Source organism: Candida tropicalis (assembly GCF_000006335.3).
Source record: "Candida tropicalis MYA-3404 genomic scaffold supercont3.4, whole genome shotgun sequence".
NCBI lineage: Eukaryota > Fungi > Ascomycota > Pichiomycetes > Serinales > Debaryomycetaceae > Candida > Candida tropicalis.
In genome coordinates, this window is record NW_003020056.1 from 1446998 (window position 1) to 1461422 (window position 14425).

At 29.7% G+C, this 14425-nt stretch overlaps 5 protein-coding genes across 5 annotated transcripts; 2 read left to right on the top strand and 3 right to left on the bottom strand. All coding sequences in view use genetic code 12, as the record gives it.

Annotated features, from left to right (window-relative positions):
• Positions 1-877: 877 nt before the first annotated feature.
• MPT5 (Mpt5p) lies at positions 878-3790 on the bottom strand (the record flags this gene model as incomplete). The annotated part of the gene is made up of 1 exon (XM_002549297.1): positions 878-3790. One exon carries the CDS (start codon positions 3788-3790, stop codon positions 878-880), a length of 2913 nt encoding a protein of 970 aa, XP_002549343.1.
• A 4874-nt stretch (positions 3791-8664) lies between these two features.
• CTRG_03641 (ssDNA endodeoxyribonuclease) lies at positions 8665-10170 on the bottom strand (the record flags this gene model as incomplete). The annotated part of the gene is made up of 1 exon (XM_002549298.1): positions 8665-10170. One exon carries the CDS (start codon positions 10168-10170, stop codon positions 8665-8667), a length of 1506 nt encoding a protein of 501 aa, XP_002549344.1.
• A 220-nt stretch (positions 10171-10390) lies between these two features.
• On the top strand, positions 10391-11665 carry NUP49 (FG-nucleoporin; the record flags this gene model as incomplete). The annotated part of the gene is made up of 1 exon (XM_002549299.1): positions 10391-11665. The coding sequence occupies one exon, from the start codon at positions 10391-10393 to the stop codon at positions 11663-11665; it is 1275 nt and encodes a 424-aa protein (XP_002549345.1).
• A 62-nt stretch (positions 11666-11727) lies between these two features.
• Positions 11728-13476, bottom strand: GUP1 (O-acyltransferase; the record flags this gene model as incomplete). The annotated part of the gene is made up of 1 exon (XM_002549300.1): positions 11728-13476. The coding sequence occupies one exon, from the start codon at positions 13474-13476 to the stop codon at positions 11728-11730; it is 1749 nt and encodes a 582-aa protein (XP_002549346.1).
• Positions 13477-13628: 152 nt separating this feature from the next.
• On the top strand, positions 13629-14414 carry MCU1 (Mcu1p; the record flags this gene model as incomplete). The annotated part of the gene is made up of 1 exon (XM_002549301.1): positions 13629-14414. One exon carries the CDS (start codon positions 13629-13631, stop codon positions 14412-14414), a length of 786 nt encoding a protein of 261 aa, XP_002549347.1.
• Between the last annotated feature and the right edge of the window lie 11 nt (positions 14415-14425).

Genomic DNA, 14425 nt, shown 5'->3' on the forward strand with positions numbered 1-14425 from the left:
ATTTATATCGTTTGAGAAAACACTCATCGTATTTTAATAATTTATTATGGGGTTAGATTTCTTTTTTTTTTAATTTGAACTAAACTGCAATTCAATCAAGTCACGTTTTTTTTTCGTGTTCTGGTTGTATCAGATGCTGCTACCAATCGCACATCAAACCTTTCTTTTCCGGATGATGTAAATTGCAATGAAAGAGAGAGAAAAAAAAAGATTGCGAAAAAAAAAATCAAAACAAAGAAAATTAAAATTTTTGTAATTAAAGATTTTTAGCAGCCGCAGCCAAAAAATTTTTTTTTTTTGGAATCAGGACGGAAACGAGGAGACACCGAAAAAACAAAAAAAAGATTCGGATGAAGATGAAGAATTTTTTTTTTTCTAAAGGGTAGTGTATATTTTCTAGATAAGCAACATTTCATCCCAATTAGGAAATACACTTGATCTGTGAGATCTGACCTTGCTTTTTTTTTTTTTTTTCACAGAAATCAATACTCATAAAGTTTGTTAAACACTTAATGAAAATAATATATAATAATAAAAAACCTATACAAATATATATATATGATGATGATGAGTATGATACACTAAAACAAAACAAAAAAACATCCACATGTAAATAAAAATCGTATATAATCTTTTTTTTTTGTTTTTGAATATAGAAAACAAATCAATTAAAAAAAGGAACAAAAATATAAAATAAAATAAAATAAAAAACCAAAACTTAAATTATACAAAAGTAATTAAAAAAAATGACCAAAAAAATATAAAAAGACAAGGACAAAGGGCATAATAAAATTGAAGAAAGGAAAAAGGATATAATTGTAATCGAAATAGTAAATGGAAAAATAAAAAAAAAACACACACGCTTCACTTGACTCTATCACCAATTATTTGATCCGAAAACAGGAGCATTTCCACCGAATGATGATGTTGATGACCATGATTGGTTATGTGAATGATACATGTTTTGTGTTTGTGGTTGCTGCTGTTGTTGAGATGGAGGTGGCATAACATGTTGCTGTTGCTGTTGTTGAGGATGTAAGTGTGGTGGAGGTGGAGGCATGCCATTGTTGTAGAAATTTGGTGGAGCAAAATGCATTGGAGCGCTAACACCAGGAGGTGGTTGAACAGGTGGTGGAGTATAACTTTGAGCACCAGGTCCAGTAGTATAATGGTACATTGAATGACCATGATTCAACGAGGAAATAGATGATTGTTGTTGTCCAACATTTGGATAAAATCCTCCTCCTGGTCCCATACATGGTTGCTGCTGTTGCTGTTGCTGTTGCTGTTGCTGTTGCTGTTGTTGAGGAACTCCATAGTCACCATTCTCACCATACAAATGTGAGCCATTATTGTTTCCATTCATATTGATTAATGAATTTGATGCAGAATTATTATTAAAAGGTCCAGTATTAGTACTACCTGATTGAAATGATGTTACAGAACTATTCACATTATTTTTATTGTTGACATTAAAAGAATTATTATTATTATTGTTGTTGTTGTTGTTATTATTGTTGACATTAGCAGCATAAAAGTTCGTTGGCAATGAAAAATTTCTATTTGGAACTTGATGAATCTTAGAGTAGAATTCATTAGCATTATTGTTACCATTCATAATGAAACCAACACCTGCTGGAGATGAAGCACTACGACATGACAAGGGTTGGGGTTGTCCCGATTGTTGATGTTGATGCTGCTGAGATGATTGTTTTGAGTTGAAATCATTAACAATGAATTCTCCATTAGCATTCATTTGAGACTTTCTATTGGTTTTATTAATAGAAATTGAAGATGAAGCACTGTTATTCAAAATTGTATTAATCTTGGATTGGATACGTTTACCAAAACTTGAAACAATCTTACAATTCTGAAACCAAAACTTGATAATTTCAACTTGCAACTTTTGGTACAGTTTAAAAGTTTCATCAGTTTGTTGATCTTGTGGTAAAATCAATGACAACTTGTCAATATTTGCATTTTGATAATTAACTTGTGGGTTAACAATGATATCAATCATAGTTTGAATGACATAATTCCCATAAGGATCATTGATCAATACATTCAAATCATTAATCAAAATTATATAAATCAATTCAAATTTCAAATTAGCAAATGATGAATTGACAGTTTCATTGGTGTAACAATTCTTTAAAAATTTTTCAACCACATTGGAACTAAACTTTAAATTACATAAATTTGAAATACCAAATGTAATGAAATTTTGGAAAATCTTAAAATTGATATCCAAAGAATTAATAGAAATCAAATATTGTAAAACATAATTACCAAATTGATCATTAATCAACAATTTGAAATTTTCAAATTTCAAAATTGCTCTAGAAAATTCACCCAATTGTTGCAAAGTAACATGGTTAAGACACTTTTGTAAAACACAACAACCATGTTTATGAGTAGCAACAATATATAAATCATCAATTATAGAATCATAAATAAATTGACAATCTGGGGGTTGATACTTATTTAAAATCTTCTGAATCACGTGATTCCCGTTAAGATCTTTAATCAATTCTATAATATAAGGTTTCAAACCTTTAATCAATAAACCCAATTGATGAGAATTGTTCAAGTTATCAATGATCTTTTGTAAAGCTCTGGTACCATGTTGATTGATGGAAATTTGAAACAAATTGTATTGTAAAATTTCCATCAATAAATCCAAATTAGATTCATTACAATAAGCAATCAATTTTTGAATCAAATAATTACCAAATGGATCAATAATTAACTCATACATATACTGATAAGTTTGGTTGAAAATGATGTCAAAATTGGCCAATCTAACTTGATAATTTGGAACCAAACTTTCATCAATCTTCTTTTGCAAGAAACGACAACCATATTGATCCTTAGCAAGTTTTAAAATTTCCAGTTTCAATTGAATTAAAGGCAATTTATTGATAGAAGCAAGATATTCTTTATCGATTTTTTGTGGCATTCTAATTGGAGGAGTCATGGTGGACGTAAAATCAGAAGGAGTTGAAGCAGAAGAACTTGGAGTACAACCACTAGTTGCAGAACCGGTACCAGCAGGAGCTGCAATAAAAGTAGACACACCAACACCATTGACAAAATTATTACCATTAACTTTATCAGTGATAGCAACAGTAGCAGATTGGTTGTCTAAATTAGACAATGAAACAACACTAGGAGTGGTTGTAATGATAGATTTATTCATAATCATATTTTCTTTATCATCAAACCCAACAAAATCACTAATAGCTCTTTGATGACGTTGTTGTTGTGTTGCAAAGGATGAAGTAGTTTGTTGGTCTTGTCCAACTGGTGGAACAATTAAAGGGGTTGAGACAACCTCGTTGTCAATAGAAAAATTTGGTAAATTTAAATTTTGGTTTAATTTGTTTGATGAGTCCCAAAGAATGGATTTACTATTTGCTGAGGAAGAGGAAACACCACCTTTTGAATTTGACAAAAAGCCAACGCCACCACCATTAGACAAACTTCTCATGTGAAAAGAAGTGGATTTAGAAGTAGAAGAGGTGGACATTGGAGTAGCAGTAGTAGCAGGAGTTAAGACAATTCCTTGTTGTTGGTGTTGATTTTGTTGAATTTGATGCGATTGGTTATTATTGGCCAAATACTTTTCTGACGCAGTATTATTATTGGAGGTGTCAGTGGTTGTTGAAGTAGTAGAAGAGTTGTTTGGGGGAGTGGTTGGTTCTATAATGGATGAGATTGAATTAATGGAAAGATTGTGGGAATGGTGGTTATGGTGATAATAGTTATTCAGTTGATATTGATAGGACATGGTTGAGTCCACAATGTATAAAAAGGGGGATGGTAGTGGGGGGAAAGACTATCCTTTTTAATTAAAAACAACAGAAGTAACTAGTAGATGTTGAAGTGATCTCTATCTTACCAAGATGAAAACAAAAGAAAAGAAAAGGAAAAGAAGGTTGTTGGTTGAATAAAAATCTTTCTTCAGCTTTAGTTTGAAAGAAAAAAAAGGGAAGAAGAAAGTGAAGGGGAAAGAAGAAAAAAAATTTATAGTGTGTGTGTGTAAGTAAAAATGTGAGTTGTGGTGGTGGTGGTGGTGGTGGTAGTAGTAATGGTAGTGGATTAGGCCCAGTACAGTAGCAAAAAAAAGGGAAAGGAAATGAAATGAAAGGAAAAAAAAAAAAAAGAAAATTGTTTGTTTGTTTGTTTGTTTGTTTGTTGGTTGTGTGGGAGTGAGTAAAGTGAATGTGCAAAATAAATCAAACTAAGAAATTTTATTTTTCTTAGTGTTTAATTTAAATTAAATGTGTGAACAAGTAAAACAACACTCTTTGGTTCAAATAGTTTAAATTATTGTTAAACTATTCCTATGTCTAATAATGGATTGATTCACACTCTTCAACAAATCTTACTCAATTAGTTGTAATAGCCTTTTTTTTCAGTAGTAATAACTAACCAAATCAAACAATCTCAGTATAGTATAGATATATAATTGGGTAACAATGTATTGTAATTACTCAAGTTTTAAAATTTCTCTCTCTTACTTGTTAGTCGTGTAAAATCTCCTAGCCCTAACAAAAAGAAACCAAACAGAAACAGCCCCAAAAAAAGGACTAAAAATCAGTATGGGTAATAAAAAAAAACTTTGAATAATAATCAACGAGTTGATAATTCGATAATCACAATTGACCAATACAAAATACCAAGCAATTAGATCAGAAACAAAATAGTAGTACACTTATCAAGTTGTACAATATCTGTTTTGTAGTTAAAGTATAATATATGGGAACTGTAGTTATTATTCCGTGGAATGTATGTAAAATGCTCGTGTCAACTATGATGGGAATAAGCACTACTAAACAAAAAAAAAAAAATTATCTAAGATAACTCTCTCTCTCTATACTAATCAGCAACGACAACGAATTAATGAATTATAAATTGATGATGAATTATGTTCTTCTTTTCTTTAGTCGGTTTATTCTTTATATCAATGATAGACCAATTAGAAATATATATGGAAGAACTGATGAGTTGGAAGGTTGGTTGTTGAGATTAGAAAGGAAGGAAAAGAAAGGAAGAAAATCTACTAACAAAAATTGAAAAAAAATTTTTTTCTCTCTTTAAATTTATATCCCATAGACAGGAAATAAATTAGAACAAAAAATAAAAAAAAAAAGGAGAACAATCACAAAGAAAAACAGGAAGCAAATCAACAAACTCAAACCGAAGACTCAAACCAAGTGGGAAGATCAATATGTTAATTCATTACTATTTTTAATCAAAAACTAACACTTTAATTCTGTGTCCGATGTTTCATGTTGATATATAGAGGAAGTTCAGGCGGAGAGAGAGAGAGGGAGTGGAGCTATATGATAATGACAGATCATATATAATAATAACCACATTCAATTATCAAAATCGATTGCTTTCAAGTTTCTTTTCTAATTGACCTAACCCACACATTATATAAAAAAAAATTGTGATAGTATATAAAGTACTTCTTACCTGGAAATGGTATTTTTCCTTTTTTGCTCTAATTAAAAAAAAAGTGTCGATTTCATTCAATTTAAGAAAGGGGACATTCTACATATATACAAAAAAGTCAAAAAAAAAGAAAGATACTCGGGGATTATTTTGGATGCAATAGTTATATATTACCAAGAGGAAAGAGAAGGTGCAAAACTTATATATGTTTACTTCATCACTTTAAAATTTGATTTAAACCATTCTTTCAACCATGACTATATTTTGTAATAGTATTAATTCAATTTTGGATATAACTCATTCAATTCGCCGTAATGATGATCGTCTGGGTCACTTATTCTCGTGTAAAAAAAAAATTTGACCTTGTGATTTGTTTGTATTCTGTATGCCTAAATTCTCTTTTTTCTTTTTCTTTTGCTTTTACTGTTGTTGTATTGTATTGAATTGGTGGAACTGTACATCATTCCCCTTTCTCCTTTCTTGTGTCAAGATAAATGTCTCTTTATTATTATTAGTTCATTAACGGTTGTGATGTCTTAATCTTTCTCTTTCCGTATTCTCAGTGTCGGCGACATTCCTCTTTCTCATTTAGACGAACTTTTTTCTTTTCTCATTCTTTGCCTAAAAAAAAAAAATCTGCTTATATAATCAAAATTTATAATGCTACTGCAGTAAGTCTGAGATACACCACACCTCTATTATCCGGATTTCACTACACGTTGCACACAAAACATTAATAAATACACCATCCATGGTAATGTTGATGAATAAACAGAACTAGACAAGGCGGTCAAGAGATAAAATCCACTACTTTGAAAGATAAAGAGAGTAGCCACCAATGGATTAACTTTACTCCACGGATGTGTTATAACCTTCTTTTTTTTTGTCCTTAGGCTTAGTTTTAATTGTATTACTTGTGATGAAAAAAAAAAAAAAACAGTGGTCCTTACTAACAATATAGCCAAAATAAAAGAAAAATCATACACTACTTTGATAGACAGATAGAGATAGAAAGATTGTTATTTGAATAATATCCCCTTGTCACGTATTTAATGTTTTTATTGATAATAACCAAGTCGTGACAAACTCAAAAACGTACAATAAGTATAATATATGTGTCTAGTGTGTAGTGTATAATTGGTCAATTTTTAAAATTACATTACAGAAACAAAGAACCAGGACAAAAAACACACATACACAGCTTTTCATGGTGCTGTAACGGTACATGATGCGTAAAAAAGCAATGATCAAAAGCGTATATATTACTGTTTCTAATGGTTGATATTCAGTAATATAAATATGATCCGTAGTATTCAAATATTTCCGTACTGATCTAGAATTCTTCAATTATTTTTTATTTAGCAGTCAATTCATACCATTACTTTCCTTAAAAAAAAAGAAAAGTTCAAAATTGTGCAACTAAAAATAAATCAATACAAAAGTAATATCACATATATACATACATACCTGTGTCTATATATGCGTATTACTAACAACAACTTCATCTTTTTTTGTTCAAACTATATTATTACTGTCTTTCTCTATCCCCCTTTCAAATTACTACAATAAAAGAAACAACAACAACAACAACAAAAAGATTAAAAACCCAGTGATTAAACAAAGAAATGTATTGGGATAAAAATTATCAATAGTACTGACATAATACTACTCTCTTAGAAGCTCCATGATACTGATAGAAATTTCTTTCAATTTCCTTAGCAAAAATATGATCCAAGTATCATTTATCAGTTGAATTTTTTTGGAATTTTTTTTTTTTTTTTTGAACTTTTTGCAATTTGTCTGTCAAGACATTTTCAACCATTCCTGTAATTATTTAAACCATAACCTTTTTGCCATGTTTTGTTTTTGTTGTTTTGCCAATATAAATATAAGCCTGTACTAGAAAAAGAACGTGATCATTGAATGACCCAATTTAATTACACTAACTTACTTTGAAACACACTCACACACAACACAACACAACACATATCTACACATACACATATATAGCCTGTTTCTAATTTTACAATTGCAATGGTATCTCGAAACAGAGAGGTTTGTTTTTGCTAACTAATGTACTAACAAAAACCAAAATGAAAGATTGTCATAAATTCTGGGATTAACTAATCAGTTTCATAACCATTATCCTTCCTGTAGTTAAGAATATACAATATGTCATCGGAGTTATGAAATTATATTTGAACAGAAAAATTAAATTCACAAATGTATTTTTACATACTTTACATTGTTTAAAATTAGTTCAAATTTAAATACCGGGATTAATTCCGTTCAACAGTATCTCTTGGTGGGTAATCTTGAAGTATATGACTAATGATAATAATAGTAGATCAATTGTCAGATTGATTATACACACATATATATATATATATTAACCAATTAATGATTACCAGATAAAAACCTTAAACTTGCTATTTTTGATTTTTCTTAGTAAAATAAAAACCAAGACCAATACCTTAATGCATCACGTGACACATATTGTTGTTTCTAAAATTTAATTGGTTAGATCAAAATTATTTTGCATTTAAAGATCTGCAGTCATTTTTTGTTTCTCTATTATTATTATAATTATGAATATTTCATTTTAGGATAAAACGGTATTGAACCATATATATTCCCAAACATAATGCTATGACAAAACAAGGGGGCGGAGGACAAGCACGAAATGTTATTCAATGAGATTAACTTTTGTTTTGTTTTGTTGGGTTGATGAAGCTTTGAACATATACATTCTTTCTATTAATTTCTATTTTAAGTAGGCGATAATACTCAACCACACACACACACATAATGGGGAAAAAAAAATTAAAAAGGGGTGTCGGAGTGCCGACAATTTGTGGGAATGATTCTAGAACCATTTCAATGAAAATGGATCTCGAATATCCAGTTGTCTTTACAAACTATATTCAAAGTTTATCCACATGGAATATTAAAGGAATTTCATGTTTTTAATAAACATACAGTATCTATTAAACGAGGAGAGCGTGTTAACTATTGAATTAACCATTATGCAGTGAAAATCTCATTTCATGGAATCTTGAGAATTATTACCAAAATTAGGCAATTGATTACATATACATTCTACTATTCACATGATTAGCATAAATTGAACTCCTCTTTGATTACACTCTCAGACCGTAAAAATTTAGTTGCAAAAGAGAAAAAACAAGGTCTTTTATAATATTACTCTATAAAGTATCTATCATTAATTACATATTTGTTGAAAATATCAATTGCAAATATAAATTCTCCAATTTGTAAACCTTGATCATTAGTTTTAGTAGATTCATAAATTCTTCTAAATATTCTTCTTTCTTGTCTTTGTTGAATAATTTCTTTTCTTTTAATTTGTTCTTGAGTATCAGGAAATTCACTTTTCATAAATCCTGGAGGTGATTGAAATTTATCAAATAATTGACTTAATACATCTTCAAATTTTCCAAATTTTTGAACTTCTGGTTTATCTCCAAATATTTTAATAAATTTCTCATATTTAACCTCATTTTTAATATTATTTTTTTTAATAAATTTCATTTGTTCATCAAGTTGATGATTTGGATTAGGTATAAAATCTCCAAAATCCCATTTAATCATTTTAGTAGGATGTTTTTTAAAATTGATTTTAAAATTAACATCATTTTTAAATTTATCAATATAGAATTGTAGTCGATATTTTCGTTGTAATATAACTGTGTTGCAATCAGGTGGAATTTCGATTAATGGTAAACTCCCAGAACCTGACGTGGTGGTTCTTGGTGGTGGCATCATTAATTGTGATGGAGTATTTGGAATTAAATCCTCAATTTCTTCTTGTGAATCTTCAATTATTTCTTCTTGCTCTTTCTCTTGTTCTTGTTTTCCTTGATTAGTTTTAGGTTTAGTAGGTGAAGAAAAAATTACATTGTTGATAGATTCTTTAGTTGGTGATGACTTCAAATAGTCCATTATTTCTTTCTGAAAAACAGAATCTGAACTTTGTGAATATTGAGTTGGTAATTCATGAATATTAGTGCTTTTCAATTGTGAGTTTTTCTTTAATTGTGAACCCGACTCTTCTTCTTCTTCTTCTTCTTCTTCTTGTTCTTCAGTTGATCGACTAACTTCAACTTCTTGAGCTAACTTGGGAAATGGAGGTGGATACATCTTTTTCCCATTATCTAATCGGGGTATTTTCTTTAATGGACTTAAATCTTTCGTTTTTGTATTATAGTACAATTTTCTCTTAGGACTAATACGTGATGAACCTTGTGATGAAAATAAAATATTTGATTTCTTTGGTGATAGACTATCTTTATTAATATCATAGTCTTCGTCCTCTGAAGATGATGAATATTGAGTAGGTAGATCATGAACACTGACATACATTGATTTAGTCAATCTTGGATCAAATTCTTTTAGTTTTTCATCGTCATTCAATAATTTTTGTATCTGTTTACTTCCAGTTAGTGAGACACGTTTCTTAATGGGTGATATTTCTAAATCCGATTTCTTTATTGGGGATTTTTGGTCATTTCGTCGAGATTTAAGTACGGCTATTTCTTCATCTTTCAAATTAATTATCTCTTTTAAATGTTTGATTTCTTCTTCGAGTTTTTGAATCTTTAAATTATCTTCACGTTTCAAATTGTTAAGTTCTGTATCTATTAGACCTATTAGATCCTTTGTAAATTCCGGTCGTAGACCCAGCATGGTAATATTCTATTGGATAATCGTTTGTTTACGTTTAGTAAATTACTGTGCAAAATCTCAACCTCAGAAATATTCCACGAAGCAAGCCAAAAACAAAATCTTACAACCAAAGCCAAAAAAAAAAAATAATAAAAATAAAAAAACAAGAGAAGAAGAAAACGAGAATTTTTTTTTCTTCACTTGTTAATCATCAACATCATCATCTCTAGTAATATCAATTATGTTTGGATCCACAACTCAATCATCTACAGCTCCATCATTTGGAGCTTTTGGATCTAATGCAACAAGTGCATCCGCCTTCGGATCTAAACCTGCTGGTACAACTGGTGGAGGATTATTTGGTTCAACTACAGCTAATTCAACTCAACCATCAACTACAGGTGGATTGTTTGGTGCAAAACCAGCTACTAGTACTACTACAGGAGGAGGATTATTTGGTTCATCACAAGCTCAACAACAACAGCAATCACAATCAGGTGGATTGTTTGGAGGACAGCAACAACAACAACAACCACAATCAGGTGGCTTGTTTGGATCTTCACAACCACAACAACAGCAATCGGGTGGATTATTTGGATCTTCACAACCACAACAACAACAATCAGGAGGTGGGTTATTTGGTGCCAAACCAGCTACTTCTAGTACCACCGGCGGAGGACTTTTTGGAACCCAAAATAATACAACAAATACTACTACTGGTGGGGGATTATTTGGTGCCAAACCAGCAACTACCACTGGTGGTGGATTATTTGGAGGTAATCAACTGACAACAACAACTACTGGAGGAGGATTGTTTGGTGGTAATCAACTGACAGGTGGTGGATTATTTGGATCTAAACCTGCAACCACAACAGGCGGAGGATTGTTTGGCAACACTCAACAACAACAACCACAACTTCAGCAGCAACAACAACAACCACAACAACCACACTTGACTGCAATGACTAGAGTAGGTGATTTACCTGCGAATATCAAAAATGAATTGGAACAATTTGATAAATATATAAACACACAACATTTAATTGCTACGACTTTAAATTCAGATATGAGTAAACATGATGATTTAATTAATACCATTCCTAAAGATATAAATTATTTACAAAACAAAGTATTATCTACTAAACAAGCATTGAAATCAGATTTAAGTCAATTATTAAATTTGAAAAATTTAAATAATGAAGTTACTGAAGATATAAATAAGATTATGCAATTGATTTTGCAATTAAGTACACCAGGTACAAAATTGAGTAGTTCATTTCAATTGAATGAATTTTTCATTAAAAAAATCAAGAAGTATTACGAGTTATTAAATTATTATGAAGGAGTGATCAAAGATATTGAAGGTATATTATCAGGATTAGAAAAAAGTTGTACTGAAGGGTTTGGTAATTTGTTTAATATCGTGGCAGTTATTAAATCTCAATATAAATTATTCATGGAATTATGTGAAACAATGGCACAATTACATAATGAAATAAATAGATTAACTAGATAGAAAGACAAACAGACATCAACACATAATCAATTAAATGTATTATTATTTACTATTACCTATTATCAACATCTTACATTAATGCCTTTTCTCATTTCTGATTCTCTAATTTCAAACATGATTTGAGCACCAACAAATAATGCACCTGATGATATTATAAGAAACCTTACTCCATCAAAAGTTTTAAATAAATCATGTAATAATTTCCACATTCCATCAGTACCTAAACAAAACCCAACTAAATTAGCAATCATCATCATCCAAATATTAATGACTGCACCAACACCACATAAATGTCTATACCACCATTGATTACGATATTTCTTAAATATCATTGTTACTGAAATTTCAGGAATCAAAAACAATACAACTAACCAACCCCACATTAATAATTTTAATTCAATATCATGCCAAATAGCAACAAAACTGAACACCAATAAACTATTCAAAATTCTATATTTTCCTCCACCACCCATTGGAAGATAGATATATCTAATTATCCAACGATTATAAGATCTATGCCATGCTCTCCAAAATGCTAAAGCTGAGAAATTATTATCCATACAACGAATCATATTTTCTGGTGGATCAATACCATCTAATAAAGACCATAATCTAAATAATCTCCAAGGAATTAATAATTTTAACCAAATTATATTTAAATTAAACATTCCCAACATTGATATTTGAAATGGCGAATTGCCTTCCCATGATTTTGTTTTTGAAGCTGCAACAACATACATGAAATGAAGAATGAATTCTAATGTTAATAAACAAAATATAAATCGAATTAAATACATCATTATTCGATGATAGTCTTTTGTTGATGATGATTGTTGATAATTTGACTGATAAATATAATCATTAAAAGTTAATATTGGCCCAGCAATAAATAATGGAGTATATGTAAGATATGATATATAATTGAAAATATTGTAATCTTCAATTGGTAATGGTGCCGTTAATCTTTCACGATCATCTAAATTTAATAATGAACCGTTCGATTCTTCTTTTGGTAATGTCATATTATTCAATTTTTGTTGTCTTTCAAGATAATCAAAATTAAATGAAATCATACGAAGTAAAGTAAAATTATAAAAAACATCCCATCTTGGAATTATACCAGTATATCCTGTTGATAAAAAACTTAATCCTAAAGTATAATTTCCATACCATTCATTGAAAAATAATGAAGAAATTCCATATATCCAAGTTATCCATAATGAAAGTTTATAATTTTTAATATATTTCCCAATTAAATAATTTATCAATAAATGAATTGATAATTTTAAAACATTAACCCCATGAGCCCCAATTAAGAAAATTATTCCAAATATAAAATCAAAATAAGTTCTCTTACTACTTAATGGTATTATCCTATTGATAACTCTTCTTAGTCCAACATGAATAATAATTAAGAGACATAATAAAGGGAAATTGTTTCTGAAAAATCGATATTGTTGATCAGAATTATCAACTTTTCTACCAAATATCCATCCATTACTTAATAAATGTTCATATTTAGGATAATTTGGATTATTTTCATTTGCTGATTCCATACCTGCTTTAAACATTAATGGTACAATTATTAAAAATACAAGATAATAAAATTTGAATTCTATTGTTGACCATCTTGATTTTGGATTTGCTTGTTTGATTATTGATTGTTTCTTAGCTGTATTTGAACTTGGATATAATCTTGTATCTAATGTCTCTAATGAAAATAGTTTTAGTATATCCGTAAGATATGACATCTTAATATGGTACAGAAGTATGCAATTGGTTGGGATTAGATGATATCTGGGTATCACCATTCGTGTCAAGTATTTTTTTTTTTTGCTTTTATGAACGGAGAGAGAAATTTCACAATCGAGGGGAAGGAAAAGGAAAAGGAGAAGGGGAAAATTTTACATCTCAATATCATCATCAACAACAACAACTACATCCAGTAGCTAATAGCATCATCATGTCTAACGATAATCAACCATCTGACGATTTTACACGTCGTCCAAATCCAAAAGGTTGGACAGCACCAAAAGCACCATATAATCCATATGATCCAAATGATATTAGACCAGCTGAAGGTTATCCATCAGAATATAAGATTCCTGGACAAGAACCAAGTGGATTTTCATCAATACCTAAAAATCCAACTCAATATCAGAAAATAAATGAAATTATGGAAAGATTAAATTATACTGCTCGACCACAATCTGATTTATATCCTGGACAATATAAAGTATTAAGAAAAATCGAAACTAATAAACGATTAAACTTAGGATCAAGATATTTTGGTACTTTAATAATGAGTGGGATTAGTATATATGCATTATTTTTCCATAGATGGAATGAAGGTAGAGAAAACGTATTCAGTGATTTTTATAGATTTCAATTAAAATTAAAAGAACAATTATTAGGTGGATTAAATGAATTGGACTATGATGATTTATATCATCCTAAAGCAGCAGGCATTGTGGTTAAGAATGTTCCTGATGCAGTTTATATTCCTGATGATATGAAAAAGACCAAAGAAACTGAGTATAATTTAAATAGACCTAGTGAAAAACACGTCTTGGAAGCTCAAAGAATTCAACAACAAAATGAAGAAAGAATGTTGAAAGAATTGGATTATCATAAAGAATTTGCAAAAAGTTTCATGAAGGAGAATGATATATCTGTCGAGAACCAAGATGTACTGGTGGTGCCAAATCAAGATCAAAAACCTAGAAAGAAGTGGTTTGGTATTTTTTAATATCTGGTGTA